Raw genomic sequence first — 17985 nt, forward strand, 5'->3', positions numbered from 1 at the left:
TGTAATACTTAACATTAATAAAATCCTAAAATAAGTTAAATTAAAGTAACAACGATATTATAAGGTTGTAGGGCGGAACGAAGTTAGCCAGGTCAGCTAGTTATTTATACATTAATGAGGTTGCTAACTCTATTCAGAACATTTTTTTTTCAACACTGACTTAGCGCACTCTGCTGATGCATTTGAAAACTAATTCACGTTCCAATTAAGCTTCAGCGTTCCAATTAAGCGGCATTGTGCGGCACTGATTCGCATTATGCTCTGTAATTGGAAAACGCACCGTATAAGCTGTATAGCGCCAAACAGCTAGATGTCCTCTCATGTTTTATATCCTTTACTTATTCATAGAGTATACACAAGTTTTAGGTATCTGTGCCCAAAACTCAATTGTCATAAGAGATGTGTCATGTGGGACGCTATTTATTGCCTGTTTTCTTGATGGTTGCTGCTTTTTATTATGAAATTTCCAGAAAACAAAGTGAACTAAAATAGGCTTTTCTGTTAAATAATTGAACACTTCATTGAATTTGTGTTTCTAAGGTTATCAAAATGTCGTCGACGGATTTTTATATTCGTTATTATGTGGGCCACAAAGGCAAGTTTGGTCACGAATTTCTCGAATTTGAGTTTAGACCTGACGGTAAATTAAGATATGCTAATAATTCAAATTATAAAAATGATACAATGATTCGCAAAGAAGCGTATGTGCATCCTTGTGTGATGGACGAACTGAAACGTGTTATCGTAGATTCAGAAATTATGCATGAAGATGATCGACTGTGGCCGCAACCAGATCGAGTCGGAAGACAGGTAATTCGAATTTAATTGTTATTGATTTTTATTGAGTTATTTTTGCAGACATAACAAGCACTCATACGCACACACAATAATATGTAAAAGTGAGCATAAAATAATTTCATATTTTCAGCACTTTAGGTTATACATGTTTGATCAGGTAGTAATAAAGTTTGTTTGTTACAGGAATTGGAAATTGTTATTGGAGAAGAACATATATCTTTTACAACTTCAAAGACCGGTTCATTAGTGGATGTTAATCAGTCTCGTGATCCAGAAGGCTTGCGTGGCTTCTATTATTTAGTGCAAGATCTCAAGTGCCTAGTATTTTCACTGATTGGTCTACACTTTAAAATAAAGCCCATATAAGTTACTATAGTATAGTTGGAATCTTAAATAAAAATCTTTTATACAAAATTTGTTGGTTTATTTTGGTAAAACTTCACTTACTATTTATACACTAATGTATTTTTGAATTCTGTCATTTAAAAGTGCATTAAATCAAGGCTGTTTAGAGTTTGTTATCTAAAAGATGATGAGAAAGATGTTTAGTAAAAATTATAGTAAGTTGTAATAATATTAGACCTTATTTTTAAATATTTTATTTTTCTAGACCTATTCACTCCAAAAAAATTAACTATTCAATGCACAGGGCAGATGCAATAAAAAAAAACATTTTCACAGATAGCTATTTGCAGTATATTATTTCCATAACTACTAAAAATTTATACTATATTATAAACTGCTTTTTAAACGCTACCGAATACCGATACTAAATATAAAACAGTCAAAAAATTTCATGCATAGTAATATGCTTATAAAGAAACGTATGTTGCTGTATTTATTTATGTTTATAGCATAGCTTTGCGCGTTGCGCGCGCATCGCATCTGCCCGACGGCGACTATGGCGGACGAGCTGTGAAGTATGGTCGAAGTCCTTTTAAAATCGGAAAGTATCGACAGTTGCCAATGGCATAAACGAAGTTTTCTGTAAAAATTGTACATTGTAAATAGTCCTGTGTACATATAGTAATTATATTTGTGGTCGTTTTGTTTAGAAATTGTGTGAATAGTGTATTATTTTGAGTGTTTATTGAATTCAGTTCTCGACGCCGACAAATCTATAATTTGTGTGTTAATACAGTGGCACGTAACATAAAACAACAAAATAAGTGATTTCTGAACATCTATTACTCGTCTTAAGATAATTTTGTTCACCCTCTTTGTTTCAAAACTTAACGAATAAAGCCATTGCATTTGCCCGATCCTTGCAATATTTTGGTCCTTTAGCGGCTGTCATCGTGCCCCGATAAAACTAGTAGCTGTCATTACAAAGACAAAAAGAATACAAAAGTCACTAAATGGCTTCTATTTTGAATAACGCTAACCACAAGTAGTATGTTTGATGATGTAAATCGAATAATTAGAATATAGATCGATTATTATTAGTAGGTAATAGCCGTAGCTCCCTAAAACAGAGATTGTGATTGTTGTTTACGGTTTGTGGTACTGAAGCGTGGTAAAACTGAATGCTCGAGCCTCACGATAGCCCAATGAAGTGGCCAGGCACAGGCGGTGAAGAAGAGGCCGGAGAAGGTGGATTGCAAACGGCGCGCGCGTCTCAAAACCGCGCTCAGGACGACGCTGCCGTGCACTATATGTTCCAGCGAGAAAATCAAGAAACCGAACTGTCCTTAGCTTCTAAACAACGGTGGGCCGTTGGTGATGATAATATTGCTGAGGTATGCATTTAATGAGTAATCTAAAAACATACAATCCAATTTAAATACATACATAATTGTGACACTGTTTTGTCATTTTGACATGAAAGAATTTGTAATTATTGTATGAAATGCATTCTTGTAGTTATTACATTTGTAATGACATATAACCCTGAAATTTTATATGGTTTGGGTATTAAAACTATTGAATTAAATACCAAAACTATTTGTTCATTTGTAATATAACATCCTAAAAGTATTTATTTACATTAAGGGTAAGATTCAGAATAGAGACAAGAGTAGAGTTAAGTATGTCTCCTGTGTGTCAAATCCATTACATTCAATGTAATTGTGAGAAAGATGCTTAACACGCTTTTAAATTGAAATCTTACCCTTACTTTTGTTTTGATATATAAATGTTCTTATAAGTTTTATTAATAATAAAAACCATAGAGTTAAAGATATTGCTATTGTTACAAAATGTTATTGCAACTGACAACTTTTAAATTATTGTACAATAACCACCATAACATCAAAATAATATATATTTGTATTTTAGATGAAACTTTTTTTTTATTTTACATAAATTTCTTTGAAATGTTTTAATGGCCTAAAAAAAATAATATAAATTTAAGAATTGATCACATTGTTTTTAAAGTAAATTAAAAGTTCTGTACTTTTATTCCAGAATCAAGATAAATGGAAACACCCTGCACCAATGGCAATGAATAATATGCAACCTCAAGGACAGATGGTGCCCTTAAAAAATGCACAGGTTACCCCACAACAATATATTAATCAAAATATTGCATCATCAGTGGGGCCGCTGGCTATCAATCCATCAGTTATTGGTAGTCACCCACATTTGACAACCAGCATGGTTCACACTCAGATGGCACCACTTCAAAATCATGCCTTGGGAAATAATCTTATTCAAAATAGTGCAATGATGTTACCGCCATTACAAGGCATGCAAAATGCTCCACAACTTGGACAACAAGGAATATATGATATGCACCAACACCATGCAAATCCAATTCAGGCAATTAATGGTATAGGAAAAAATGAACACATGATGTATATAAGCCAAGCTGGTATGCTTGCCCCTGGAACTAATCAATTTCTTCAGCAAGGACAAAATCAATTAGGACTTGCACCAATGCCAGCTGTCAGAAATCAGGTAAGTCTATCTTACTATCCCACTGGTAATATATTTAAATCACTACAATAATGTACCTCAATATGTATGTAATTTTGAAGTGTAGTTATTTATAAAGTTAATACAACTTAATAACAATCTATTTTGTAAGTAACTTATTTCAAATCTAAATCCACAACAGCTTTTTTTAACTATGTAGGTAGGTAAATCAAAACATTAATTTATGTGCTATATTTCATTTTGCAAGTATTAAATGGTAAGAGAACATCTATATTGTATGTTTAAGATATGCGTATGAGAGAAATCATGAAGTAGAAGGTATTTTTGTTAATTATCTCTTAGGTTGTCTATAGCTTGCTTAGGTAAATGATAAATGAAAATTACACTTATTTCCCTATCCTTATATTTTGATTAAATCATACATAGTTATACCATTAAATAAGATTCATTTGTACAAGCACAAAGTTTTGGAACATAATAGTTATTTAAATAGAAACTTTAAATGTTTTCAAATTAATATCAGTTTCTTCTGGCAAATACAGGTAACAGATTTTTGTTTTAATTATTCGATAGCTAATATCAAAAGCTGTATTCTATTTGAATTTAAAGATATTGTAGAAGGTTCTGTGTTAGAAAAACCTGCAATACTATCAGTATATAATGGACAAAATATCTTAAAATACATTTGTTTAAATCGTTGTCTGTGCCAAACCAAATTTATGATACTGTCATTATATTTTAAGTATGAAACACCATCAACATCTTTCACCTGAACACTAGAGATTTTTTGAGGCCATATTAATCTAAATGTGATTTGTTCTCTGGTTCTGTACAGTTGTGACAAGCATCCCAATAGTGAATGTTAAATGGAATATTTTGATGTTAGGCAAACTATGCATGTTGACATATTATTCATATTAAAATAATAATTGTACCTCATCTATCATTCAACCTTGCACGGTTGAGATTTAGAGCAGTTACCTGACCTTGGTTTTCATTTCCAGAAATTGTTTAGCTAATTGTTAGTCAACTATATCCACAGATAAGGATTATCCTTAAATAACAAAATATTTAATAATTAAGAAGTTAAGAGGAGAATGACCTTGTTACAACTTCAACAACTGTATACCCCAAGACTGCAGACTACAGAAATTATCTCACTGGTTACATTAGATCCTAATCTAAAAGAAAATACAGTTCCTGCCTCAACAAATGCCTTAAGGACTGCTTATTTTTAGCCTTATCTTGTTTCCTAATACAAAAATACCTAATTATCTCATGTGTTAGTGAATATCTTATACAGTTAGTAAGTATCAGGAACCCTCTCCAGTAAAGGCCTCCTCTAAGGCATGCCATCTTTCTCTATCCCGAGCTATTTGGATCCATTTTTTTATAGAACGGGGTAGGAGGCTCATCTGATGTTAAGTGATACCGCCGCCCATGGGCACTCAATGCCAGAGGGCTCGCGAGTGCGTTGCCGGCCTTTTAAGAATTGGTACGTCTTTTCTTGAAGGACCGGACCCTAAGTAGAATTGGTTCGGAAATACCCCAGAGGGCAGCTGGATCCACAAAGTGGTGGTGCGCGGCAAAAACTGCCTTGAAAAACGCTCAGTTGTGGAACGGCGGACGTCGAGGTGATACGGGTGGAATTTATTATTCTGCCTCGACGTCCGATGATGAAACTCAGCTGCAGGTATTAATCCGAACAATTCCTCTGAACACTCTCCATCGTAAATGCGATAGATGATGCAGAGTGACCCCACATCTCTACGCAACGCCAAAGGATCAAGCCGCTCGGAGAAGGATTGGTCGTCGAGGATTCGAACCGCTCTTTGTTGAATACGGTCAAGTGGAAGGAGCTGGTACTGGGGAGCCCCTGCCCAGAGGTGAGAACAGTACTCCATGTGGGGCCGAATTTGCGCTTTATATAGTTGCAAGCGGTGGCCCGGAGTGAAGTACCGTCTCGCCTTGCTGAGCATACCAAGCTTTTTGGAGGCTAATTTAGCCTTTCCCTCCAAGTGACCGCGAAACTGAACATCGTTCGATATGTCAACGCCAAGTATTCCAATGCTGGCTGTGGCTTTAAGAAGGGAGTAGCGACAAAGGCTGTTTTTTTTGGTGCTCCATTTTTCCAGATTTTTTTTATGTCATCATCCCATCAAGCGTAGGGTGTGCATCTGTATCGTTTGCCTGGTGGGCCTCTCCATGTAGTTACTGTTTTCGTCCACTTGTGATCTGTGAGGCGCGCTACATGACCCGCCCATTTCCACTTCGGATTTTTGTGTGGCTTAGAGCACCAATTGCTTTCGTCTCTGATCTTATTTTTATGTGTCTTATCTTATGTACCTTTTTAATATTCAGCATGCTCCTTTCCATGTCTCGTTGACATGTATTTATTTTGTTTTATTTGTAATTTCCATGTTTGGCATGCATATTGCATATGTCAGTCATGGTAGAAGGCATTAGAAGGACTGCTATATAATGATTAAAATTGGTTTGAAACAAGAGAGAATCTTCATAAGTGTTACCAGCATTATTTTTGTATATATGTATATATATTTTTTTTAAGACAATTCACACCAATTGACCGAGTCCCATGCTAAGCTGGTGAAGCTTGTGTTATGGGTACTAGGCAACGGATATACATACATATTATAGATAGATAGACATATAAATACATATTTAAACACCCAAGACCTAAGCACAACACCAAATGCTCATCACATCGATGTTCGTCTCAGCCGGGGATCGAACCCGGGACCCATGGATTCGCAGTCATAAAATGTGGACATCATAAAAGATAAATATGTACATATTTATAGTTTTAATTTTTCTCTCAAGTCAAATCACTCACAATAAATAATTTCACTTGTTAGAATCACAAGCTGTATTTTATTTAAAAAAAATAGAGATTCGTGTCATAATAATGTAAATGTAGAATTTGTTAGCGATTTCTTTGGGCAAAGAAAGTACTTTTTAATCTATCTTGTAACATCTGGAAATCTGGACTGTTGTTAGAATTATATTTTTTTTCTATAATAAAGACTATCATATCAGACACAAAAACGCACAATAAAGTCCGTGCATTCATAAACACATATTTGGATGCTTAATGACTATGGATGAATATGTAATTACTTTCATCAGTGTTCTACAGTTATTTGGTATATAACAACTATATATTGTGTATATATATTATTTGTCTAAGTGCGGCAGTGTTTTACAAAGTTTTTTTGAATTCTTCTGTGTACCATGCGATGTTCTAAGGCGAGCTATCAAGATACTTTATCGTAAGACGGTCGAAGACCGGGTTAAGCCAAGTTTACAAAATTACATTCAGAAACATTGTTCCTGTCAAACTTCGCGAAGTCTGGTTTTTATTGTTTTTTGTATGACAGAGGAAACTTTTTACTAATTGGTGAAACCATGTAAAAATTTAATAATGTAGGCATTTATTAATATTATAATAGTTATTAATATTATATAAAACTGTAAAGTAAAGAGATATAAATTTAAGTAAAAAACTAGATAAAAGTACTTTTTTACCCCAATATAATTGAAATTTTAATATATAAATTTATTGATTTTTTATCAAAGTACAATATTTTAAAATTTTATCTACATTACATAATGTATTAAACATTTCATCATTAATTATTATATGTATTCATTATATTATTGTTCGTTTGGTGGCACCAGATTCGCTTTAGGGCTCTCTTCTATTCTAGAACGTCAAACAAACTAAAATCTAGTTTCAAGAGCTGTCAATCTATTTTTTGTGTATGAAGTTCCGATATATTTGTTGACATTGGTGCGCTCGAAGCGCGCGAAGACAATTGTTTTGGGATACGAATTAGAATATGTACCTTAGTCCCGCTCCAGTCGCAAATTTCCATCACTTGACGTAAACTAAACTCGACTTCGAGTGTGTCTAAACACAAATATGATCGTGATGGCCTTTGACCTACGGTAGTCATATTTCGTGCTGAGTCTCGTCATGTTGTATTTCTTTTAGTTGATGGTATGAATTAAGGATTTGCAAAAGACAAGTACAAGTATCTTGACCAAACTTGATTTTTAAAAATAGTTGTCAATGGTCACCTGGGTTCTTAATCCAATTTCGTTTTCGCTTCCACTTTGAATGTTAATCAGGAAACTGATTCTAATAGTCGACGATCAGATATATTTTAATTTGTCCAGTTGATTGATTTCTCGGGCCATAGGCTGGAAGCTTCGAGAGAAGCGCTTTCTGCCATAGACGATGGAAAGCTTTCGTTATATCCAAAATTGATACGACGAATTACAATAAATAATATAAGAGTCTTTCCTTCGATTTTGTTGTCTTTGGAGTAGAGACTCTTGGGCTGTGGAGTTGAAGTGCACAGGCGCTAATTAAAGATTTAAGTTGACGCCTGGTTGGTAGTACCGGTGAACCCAGAGCTGGTGCTTTCCACGCTCTACGAATAAGTATCGTAATACACTGAGAAAATGCTATCATCGTTAAAGGTACACTGCCACTTTTTATATTTGTTTTAATTTTCTTTTTATTAATTTTTAATAATTTTAGTATTACTTCGTAGGTTAAGAAAATTGTAAATACTGTATATTTGATTGTTATGTTTAGGTTTTAATAAACAATATTTTCGCAACGTGATTCTGCCAGCATTCAATGTCTAGTTTAAGTAACTTCGTGTGACTAGAATGCACCATTTCCCTCGTTTCAGTACTGTCCTGCATATATTAAGTTTTATAGTAAGACGTAATACATGCGACAGCTACAATATAACTTAATACTGTCTACCCTTCTGACAAAGGTGAAAGTGGATTTAAGGAGACGAGACCATTTGAAGATAATATAGATGTATATTTCGCATCAATCACACTTAATCCCAAACATACGAGATAAAAAGGCATATTTGTTAATCACAATGGCTTAAAATACAAGAATATAAAAAGTTCTCTTACTATAATGAATAATAGTAAAACTGGTTATTAAAGGACATGTGAAAATCTTCAAAATATTAGATTTTTAACCCCGATTTACAGTGTGTGTTTCCATAAGTTTGTCTTGTCTCGTTGCTTCATTAGTGGTAATATGTGTTTTGCTTTGCATTCTATAGGGTAACTCTTCATTCTTTAACTACTAAAATTTCTGATTATATTCTTAATTTGTGAACTCCTAGAACTACACAGAAGAAAGTAATCAGGTCATAATCTAATCCGGTAGCTTACTCGCTACTGCTTCCTTACTTTTTTTAACCAGTGCCTGTTATTAATTCAGTTTAACAATGATTGCGGTTATTTTAAAATGTGTTGTTCCTAATTTATCTACATCTAACTTAATAATAATAATAATTAGTAGTTTTAAACAATGTCAATATAATTATTTAAAAACTTGAAAAATCTGGAGGAATTAAATTACGGTCCCGTTAATATATATACAAAAACTTTTTATTTTGTCTTAATAAATAATGTTAATAACAATCTTTATTTTAATCTCTGATGTTATAACTGAACTGCCGCACACACATAAGACAAATTACTTAAAATGCTTAAAAATTAATTAGTATTTATATTATTGTAAGTGCATTAACGTTTTTTATATTAATTGCTGCGAAAGCTTTCAATAACTTTCTAACGTTTTGCATCCATTGAAAATTAAAAATCAATACATACTGCGATGCTCTATGGTCAAACGATTGTGCAATGTGCGCCATCTATTACACGTTTAGTAAAACTTGACTCCTTCCGCGACGCTCCCCAGAACGGAGAGAAGTTTACGCAGGCGCTGTGTTCGCCGCTCGGCGTATGTCCTTTGTTCGAAACAAGTCAACATTGTATTTTCAAGTTTACATTTCCTACATAAAATTTGCAGCAAATAGGCAATTAAGTGTAAGAGATGTGTTGTGTCATTGTTGAAATAAGTATCACTATAATTTAGATGAAAAGTCAATGTGTAGTGTTTCGTATTTCGATAAGCTTTCGTTGTGGTACATGATTGAGCTTTAGGTGGATTGTACGCATGAAACCTTTGAGTGACTTTTTTTTCGAACCTAATGTTAAGGATATGGGCCCCGACATGGTAAGTCTTTGTGTTTTACTGTGTAGATATTTGAAATACCTTTATGTTTTAAGTCATGAATTCGTGGAAATCTTGATTTTTCACAGCAACAGGTCCGTTTTTGTTTTGTTTACTTGTCACCGGCGTCCGCCATTTCTGAATCGTAGTCGCTCACCGGTACCTTTTTAGACTAATTCAGAAAACCAATACCTTTGAAAGCTATTGTAAATCCATTGTTAGATAGAAATCATAATGCGTTTGATTACTGGTATACATCTAATTTGATGTTATCGATATTGAAATTCTTACAAGTAGCATACAAGGCCATGTTCACTTGATAGGAAACTAACTAGAACTAGTCAGCATTTCTTCTTTAAAATATCACTATTGTAAATAACAAAAATACATAAAAGTGTGCTAAATTATTGACTAAATATTCCAATCTAAAGTACAACATCTTAAGCTGGCTAGCACAACAGTCTACATAAAAATACTTCTAGAAGAGATCTGTGCAATCCTTATTTATAAAGTTAACAATTCATAAAGATGATGTTATTCTGGTTTTTTATAGTAACCATTTCTACATTAATATAAATATGATAATTGTTTTTGACTTATGATAGTTGATGTTCAATAAAATATATTTGAATTGCATGAATTCAATAGATAGTGTGTATGTGTTAGGGGACAGTGGCTACATTGGATTCTTCGGCTAGCAGTTTGCTGCTAGACATTATCAAAGCAGAATAAAGCACAAAGTGAGCGGGTAACAAGATTTATATCACTGCTTCTACTGAATGTTCATGTGCTTTAAATCATTCTAACAATATATGATGCCCTTATTATTTTGCATTGTTATTCTATCTCTGAAGCCGTAGGATATAGTTATTATTTTGTTGTTTTCTTCAAATTTACAAAATGGCATCCAAAATGTGCTTCAGTTATGTTTAATTAAAAGTTTTAATGCTTTTCCGCACAACTCAATGTGTTTTCTGTTAAATATACTTGTTTTACTTTAAAAATGTTATTTAGTTCATCTCTCTGTTGCATGATTTTGTGGAACATTGAAATGAAGCATGTCATGTTATAGTGAATCAAATAATTTAAAGATAAAAAAATTATATTGAAAAGCGTCATAAATTTTTAAAAATTAAGCTGTTGTGGGGATTTGAATGTTAAATATAAAATTTATGTTTATAAAATTCTTCTTAAAGTAAATAATTGTTATTTTATTAAACAATATTTGGCTTATCATTATTATATGATTATATATTATTCCTTGAAGAGTATACAAAAATATGATTCAAAAGGTTATTTTTATTTAGATTGCACCTGCTGCCAAAAAGCTATGGGATAAAGGCCCAGGTGCGGGAGGAGACAGCAAGGGTCCTCCTCAACTACCTCCTTTGCAGCTTAATCCTGAACAAATGTGGCGTGACTCCACCTGGTCTGCTCAGGGTAAATTGCTTACACAGTGTCTTTCATCTCAAATAGAGTCAATATAATTCCTCTCTTAATTTATTTGGATGTTATAGCTTAGTTGTTACATAATCTGTTTCACTCTTTTAATGTCTCATCTATTGCCTTATAAGTATTAAGTTTGTAAACATATTATATTATTTCTGGTACTCTAATTACATATACATAACATAAATATATTAATTGTTATGACAGTGGAACACAATGTTGGTGTACCGATGATGGGTACACGACGCGGTGTAGCCTTTCCTGGTGGAGACGCGAGCAGCATTCTGTCACCAAGGGACACAGCTGGCCTTGGAGTAAAGATGGTTGAATATGTGCTGGGTGGATCACCTACAGGTAATTAGATTTGAACTAATACATAGTTGAATTATATCTTTTACAAGGTTTAGGACAGTTCTAATGATATAATCTGAAATTTAGATCTGCTATAATCAAACATACATCATTCTAATACATAAGTTATTTACATTTATTTCTGTCTTTTAAGCTGGGAGAAATTACTATTTACATTTAGTAAATATACTTTACTTATAATTAGTAATTTATAAATTATTTTGTAGTACCTAGTTTTTATTATCAGGTTCATAGTTTTAGAAAAATGAGTAAAACTAAGTTTTTGGAATTAGATCTTAATAGAACATTTATTTTTAGGATTTTCTTTAAACTTAAGACATGGAAATAATTCTTGATTAAATCTAATCTTTATGTTGTAACATGATTCTTATAAGAATAAAATATACATTATAAACACATTATTATGTACTCAAGTTGCTTTTATGGAATTTTACTGAAACTATATTGTGCGTTCTATAAATACTAAAACATAGAGATTGGTAGTGCAAAAAATTTATTTTAGAAACTGGTTTATTTACATATTACTCGGGTACTCGACCATTTCAAGTTCGAATTTTTTGAGGGATCACATGATATTTTGAATAGAAGCAGGTGGGGTTGCTTCCGGTGGCAACGAGAAAGTCGCTGGTGTAGTGTCGGGCCTGCGAGGCATGGTCCTTGAAGAACGCAACGAGGAGAAATCGGGATCACCGTTTGACAAAGATCTGCATGAACTACATGACCACGGGCAGTTGCCTAACGGCCTACATAATGGCCAGGAAGACGACAAGGCTTTTAAGTAAGTAATATCTGCTATAGCCTAAGACTTATTTTATTTTTCAATAATTCATTAGCGATAGCTTTGTTATTTAGGTAAATTTCAATTAGATGAAATATGTACCATATGACAAAAAAAATTTTTTTTTATAATAACATAGTTGCAAGATTCTATATGAAGTTAATTAGTAGGCCTAAATGAGCTCAATAACGCGTTATGGATAGATTCGGCCCCGGTGACTACGATGGGGCGAGCGTGAAGGTCGGTTAGGAGCTCGAAGCGGGCCGGCGCGGGCAATAACCGCGAACGATCATGGCCTCTCTCAATGCCAAGCGCCCCACTCTGTTTAATTTTTACCGTCTGCGCCCGCGCAGCCCTCCCCACTGCATACGTAATACTTTATCATACTTTCCAACATATGATTCACAGATTACACAGATATCCTAGCATAGAAATTGTATTACAATTAAATTAATTATTGTAAATATCAAAAATCGTTCATCGATACTTACTTAATATTTTACGACCACTTTGCTCTCGACATAATCACATAGCAATATTAAAATGTCAAGTGTACGATTAAAAAGCTTTACCTAAACCGAGTCGTACACGTTGCAGTCGCACTCCGGGCTCTCGGCAGCCGTCTCCGGCCGAAGAAGACGGAGGGGTGGGCATGAACCAGAGCGTGGGGGTGCGAAACGGCGAGGCGGCCTTCCCGCTGCTGCCGCCGCACGCGATGCCCGCGCACCAGCCGCAGCCACTGCACCATTTGCCGCATCTGCAGCACCCGCAGGTCTCGATCCTTAAATTTCCGAATTAATCATTTAAACGCCCGGTGATAGTACCATTTTCGTTAACATGGTTACGTCAATATTTAATTATGTAGGAACGTAACTTATTGTACACTGTAAACTGGTTAGTGTGAAGTAGTGTAGTAGTTAGTCTATATTAAACACAAATAATAATAAAAAAAGTCCGTATAATTAACACACAAAAGTAGAATTTGCCTACAGCTTAGATTTGTTATATACATTTTTTTTCTTGATATCCTAACATCCTTCAGTACCATTGATCGGAACCATTTCACGGATATCCAGCCTTTTCCAAATATGTCTGTCCGTTTGTTTCTCCATTGTTTTATAATCCATGTTAAAATACTATATAGTTGGTAAACTTCAAAATATTAGACCTAGAAATTTCTATCATTTAACTGTCCATTGTCTATTCATATCTACAAACAAGAACATAATTTTTACTTTCTATTTTAGCACTGCACAATTTTAGTGTATATGTAATAATAATCGTAGCGCTACAACCCCATATGGCTCTTGCCTCAGATTGCTTCTGTTTTCCTTTTATGATTTATGTGAGCGGTGTTGTGCTTTGTATGAGACACAAGTAAATTATTGAATCATGCCAGTTTTCTTACATAACCTTAATGTATTATTGATCCGAAATTACTCAGTTATCAATCATTAGCTCATCTAAATCAGTATTCCTATATTATGTAATAAATCTTATATGTAAACATATTTTGTATTCCAGCATCACCCAGGAATGTTAGGTGTGGCTCCGCTTCAGGGCCTGCCCCATCCACAACATCCACAGATACATCCTGGTGAGTTAAGTGTGATTTTTGGTAATATGCATTAAAAAAATAGTCGCTCTAATGTTACTATAGAATCATATATTTTAGATGGACAACAGCATACAATTAAGCAACTAATTTGAAACTTATGTTCGGCAGATTTAGGTAAATGACCAAAACTCAAAAGGCCAGCAACGCACTCGCGAGCCTGTTATTGTGTTAGTGGGCGTCGGTATCACTTAACATCAGATGAGCCTCCTGGCCCCTGTTCTATAAAAAAAAAACATGACATAGAGAATTCCAATATTATAGGGCATATCGGCTTTATATAAAACGTGAAAAGATTGTACCACGTTTAGATGGAAATAACATAGTTACCATGACAATAAAGACGGTACTATTTTTTATACTTATTTTGTAATATAGCCGATTTGTGCCTGGGTTTCGGATATTTTCTCAAATGCAATCAATTTCAATCAGTTTTCAAAGAAAAACAGTTTTACGATATATATTGTATATATATTTATAGAATAAAAATAAATTGAAAATGTCTTTCCTTACGCTAAAATTACACTACTCAAAACCGTATGACTTCGTAGCTAATATACGAAGTGTAAACACGAAAATGAAAATATAAACATTGGCAACACTTACGACAAATTTCGACTAATAGTATGTACGATAGACTCATAATTTAAATAAAGTGAATACGTACGAAGTATGTTTGATTTTGTTTAAATAAAGTTAAATAAAATCAAACGTACTCATACGGTATGCGCTACTGTGTCAAGAATCTCTATTAGCACTAGTTGACTGGAAGAGATTAAAGCCCATTGTAGTTAGATAGTTTTTTTTGTGTTTTGGTAAAGTAACATTGTGGTAATTTTTGGTAACAGAATGGTATTCCTTACAAACTCTACATGTCCCTGGTACCACTTCATTAATGAACATCAAATATTTTGATTTTATACTATATCAACCTACCTTAAATAAATTATTACCATAAATAGAGTATTGTAAATATTTATAAAATATGCTGTAAAAGTGGTAGGTATCGAAGTTTACTTAATAAAAAAAAATTTAAACTTTGTCCCACGTACTATGTGAATCTGTCAGGAATACTATGTTATACTGCAAATCGCAACTTCAAATAGCGATGGAGTGCTTTAGACTTTGTCCTAGTTTGGGTGGGATGTCTGTATTGTGATGTGTTGACCAGTAGAGCTGGGGGAGGGGTATAAGAGGTTTCAGGCGAAGCGTTCAACCTGCTGCGTATTTTTATTATGCGTCAACGTTGTTACCTACCTATTTACGCAAATAATCGACGTTTTTTTTTCATTATTTTAGAGTCATAATCTAAACATAAAAGAAAAAGTGTTATTTACTCTCTGCTGTATCATTTATGTGTTATAGAATGTAAAATTTACTACTCTGTTACCAACGCGTCGAAAATATATAGATGGCTTGTAGACCAGTGTCGATACTTTTTGAAACCTAAAAAAATAATAGTAGGATGAAGCCTATTGGAAAAGGAGGAGAATATTCATCTCGATTTCCGGCAAAACTAAAAGTCCTATCGAAGAAAGTTAAATGGCAAAGTTGTAGGTAATAAAAAGATCTAAAACTTTTGTATTTACACTTTTTTCACATAACCTCAAAATTTATGTGAAAAATTCAAAAAACCAAATTTTTGGTTTTTTATTTTTGTCTTTTACAAAAATTTATTTTTTTAAACGAAATTTGGTGAAAACTTACCTTTCTATGTCCTAAATACGCTGTAATTTATTTGATTAAAAATATTTATTTTTTCACCTTATTTTGAATCGAAAAAACACCCTAATTTTCAATCGAAAATTCACCCGTCAAAATATCAGCTTTTTTTAAAAAGTTGGTGTGCTTTGAAATCTCTACTTTCCTATGGTAAAAAAATATATATATATTTCCATAGTAAATCTTCTCAAAAAATGCAGTATGCAGTAACGCCCAGACCCGTCATCCCCTTCCCTCCCTACTTCTCTTTTTTATAATTTTATGAATTTTAGTCGCGGTTACCTGCGCAAAATTTGACAATGACCCATTTATAACAAAAGTAAATTTACATTTTTTTTGACATTTATTGTATTTTAACGGGAGATTTGATTCTCCTTGAGAGTTGAAATCAAGTTATTATATAAACCAGTTGCTAATATAAAAGTACTTAAAAATAAATTCATTTTTATACTTAAATAATCTTTATAATAAATCTAAAATGTTAATGCTGTGGGTTTGTCTTGTTTAATAATTTTAATTTTTAAAATCAGTCTTATATTTGTGGAAGGATGTTTTTAATTAGAAAATAATATATGTATTTCATTATTTGAGTTGTGTAATACATAGAAAGATAAGTGACACTTATTATCCAGCAAAAAAATACTAAAAGCAATTTAAATAAACTCAGTTTTTTTTTGTTTTACACAGACTTACCAAATTATTAATACAAACTAAATCAGTCTAATTACACGCTTCTAACTATATTTCTCTACAACTTCTCTGTTTGTATAAAGTTTTGTTTACACTGTGTGTCATTACTCTGAGGAAAACAAAGCAATTAGACTTATATATTTTTTACGGAAATCCCATTAAGAATTTAAATCTTATCGCCTAATGTATCTAAAAAATTATATAAAAAGTGGTTTTAACAAAAAATAAACTTTAACGTTTTTAATTTATAACTACTTAACATGTTTTGTTTTCAGGCATGACTCTGAATGACTCCATGAACCAACACATTGAACTTGTTCTACAAATGGAACAGCATCCTCAATTTGACAACAACAGCTTCGCAAATACACAACAGGTAATAGATAATAAAGTCAAAATCGTACTATATTTATGAAATACTCTTACTAATACAACGACGACCCATTGGTCTAGTGGTTAGTACCCCTGACTGCGAATCCATGGGTCCCGGGTTCGATCCCCGGCTGAGACGAACATCGATGTGATGAGCATTTGGTGTTGTGCTTAGGTCTTGGGTGTTTAAATATGTCTATATATCTATAATATGTGTGTATATCCGTTGCCTAGTACCCGTAACACAAGCTTCACCAGCTTAGCATGGGACTAGGTCAATTGGTATGAATTGTCTTTAAAAAAAATAATAATAATTAATTAAACGTACGTGATACCTTTATTTTACTTCATGTGCCTTCAGCTAGGACTAACCTTCTGAAAAGGGCACATATGATTCGGTATATAACTTAAGTTAACGAATTACATAGGTTATTAGACCTAGTTTATTGTCCGTTAATTGAACTGACAAAAGTTTTATGTTGTAATTAAATGAAAAAGAACCGGGACTTCGTTGCAACTCTCAATAATTGAGGTTCCTCATTTATCCAGGTCCCACTTAACCAGGTTTCACTGTAATTATTATTTTTCTGTGAAACTATTGTAGGAAGGTCTACCTTCATATTTTATTTGACTTATTTATGTTTCTAGTCACCATCTGTTTATTAGAAACAGATGTGTATCTGTTTTTTTCCTGATTAATAAATTCATATCATCTTATTTTGCATACTATCAAATAGCCTATTGGTGAATTAAAAATGGTATATGTATAGATATTAAAATATAAGGTTTTCAATGCAATAATTCTAGCTGAGTTGCTTAATAGGGCTGTTGGATAATAATATAACCCCACAAATATTTATGATTTAACCCCGCGTGCTAAGCGGGCGTTATTTTATACAATTATAAATTTATGTCTGCTACTCTAATTATGCGCGCTGACTGTCCTCGCCGACGATTAGCTTGATATCATGTTATATCTACCTAAGCTAGATTGCTATAGTGGCGTTATTATTCCAGTACGCTGGTGGCGTGGGCGTAGGCGTAGGGGGAGTAGGCGGTGGCGTGGGCGGAGCGGGGAGTGGCGTGGGCGGTGGCGCCCTCGTCAACGGCGCTTCGGTTCAGGCCGCTCCTGACTCCACGCAGCACCATCAGCCCTTTGACGTACAGGTCAGTTGTAGATATGTTTCTTTATGCTCTAAATTTTCATTCAGCCGTTCGCATAATGGTTATTTT

At 33.5% G+C, this 17985-nt stretch overlaps 2 protein-coding genes across 5 annotated transcripts in view; both read left to right on the plus strand.

The window, feature by feature from the left end:
- Nucleotides 1-384: 384 nt before the first annotated feature.
- On the plus strand, nt 385-1212 carry LOC125060514 (protein mago nashi). The gene is made up of 2 exons (XM_047665479.1): nt 385-810; nt 982-1212. The coding sequence occupies exons 1-2, from the start codon at nt 550-552 to the stop codon at nt 1162-1164; spliced, it is 444 nt and encodes a 147-aa protein (XP_047521435.1). The 5' UTR covers nt 385-549; the 3' UTR covers nt 1165-1212.
- A 447-nt stretch (nt 1213-1659) lies between these two features.
- The window catches only part of LOC125060513 (maternal protein pumilio), a 63072-nt gene continuing 46746 nt past the window's right edge, over nt 1660-17985 (plus strand). Inside the window, exons 1-9 of one of the 4 annotated variants that reach the window (XM_047665475.1) lie at nt 1660-2537; nt 3205-3696; nt 11062-11194; nt 11411-11557; nt 12161-12353; nt 12951-13125; nt 13878-13950; nt 16656-16756; nt 17770-17919. In XM_047665475.1, the coding sequence (XP_047521431.1) occupies nt 2325-2537; nt 3205-3696; nt 11062-11194; nt 11411-11557; nt 12161-12353; nt 12951-13125; nt 13878-13950; nt 16656-16756; nt 17770-17919 (1677 nt within the window). In that variant the 5' untranslated portion in view covers nt 1660-2324. Of the gene's footprint in view, nt 2538-3204; nt 3697-9446; nt 9758-11061; nt 11195-11410; nt 11558-12160; nt 12354-12950; nt 13126-13877; nt 13951-16655; nt 16757-17769; nt 17920-17985 lie in introns of those variants that run through there. The other 3 variants (XM_047665476.1, XM_047665477.1, XM_047665478.1) reach the window with 3 other exon arrangements.

The sequence above is a fragment of the Pieris napi genome, chromosome 21, assembly GCF_905475465.1.
Source record: "Pieris napi chromosome 21, ilPieNapi1.2, whole genome shotgun sequence".
NCBI classification, from domain to species: domain Eukaryota; kingdom Metazoa; phylum Arthropoda; class Insecta; order Lepidoptera; family Pieridae; genus Pieris; species Pieris napi.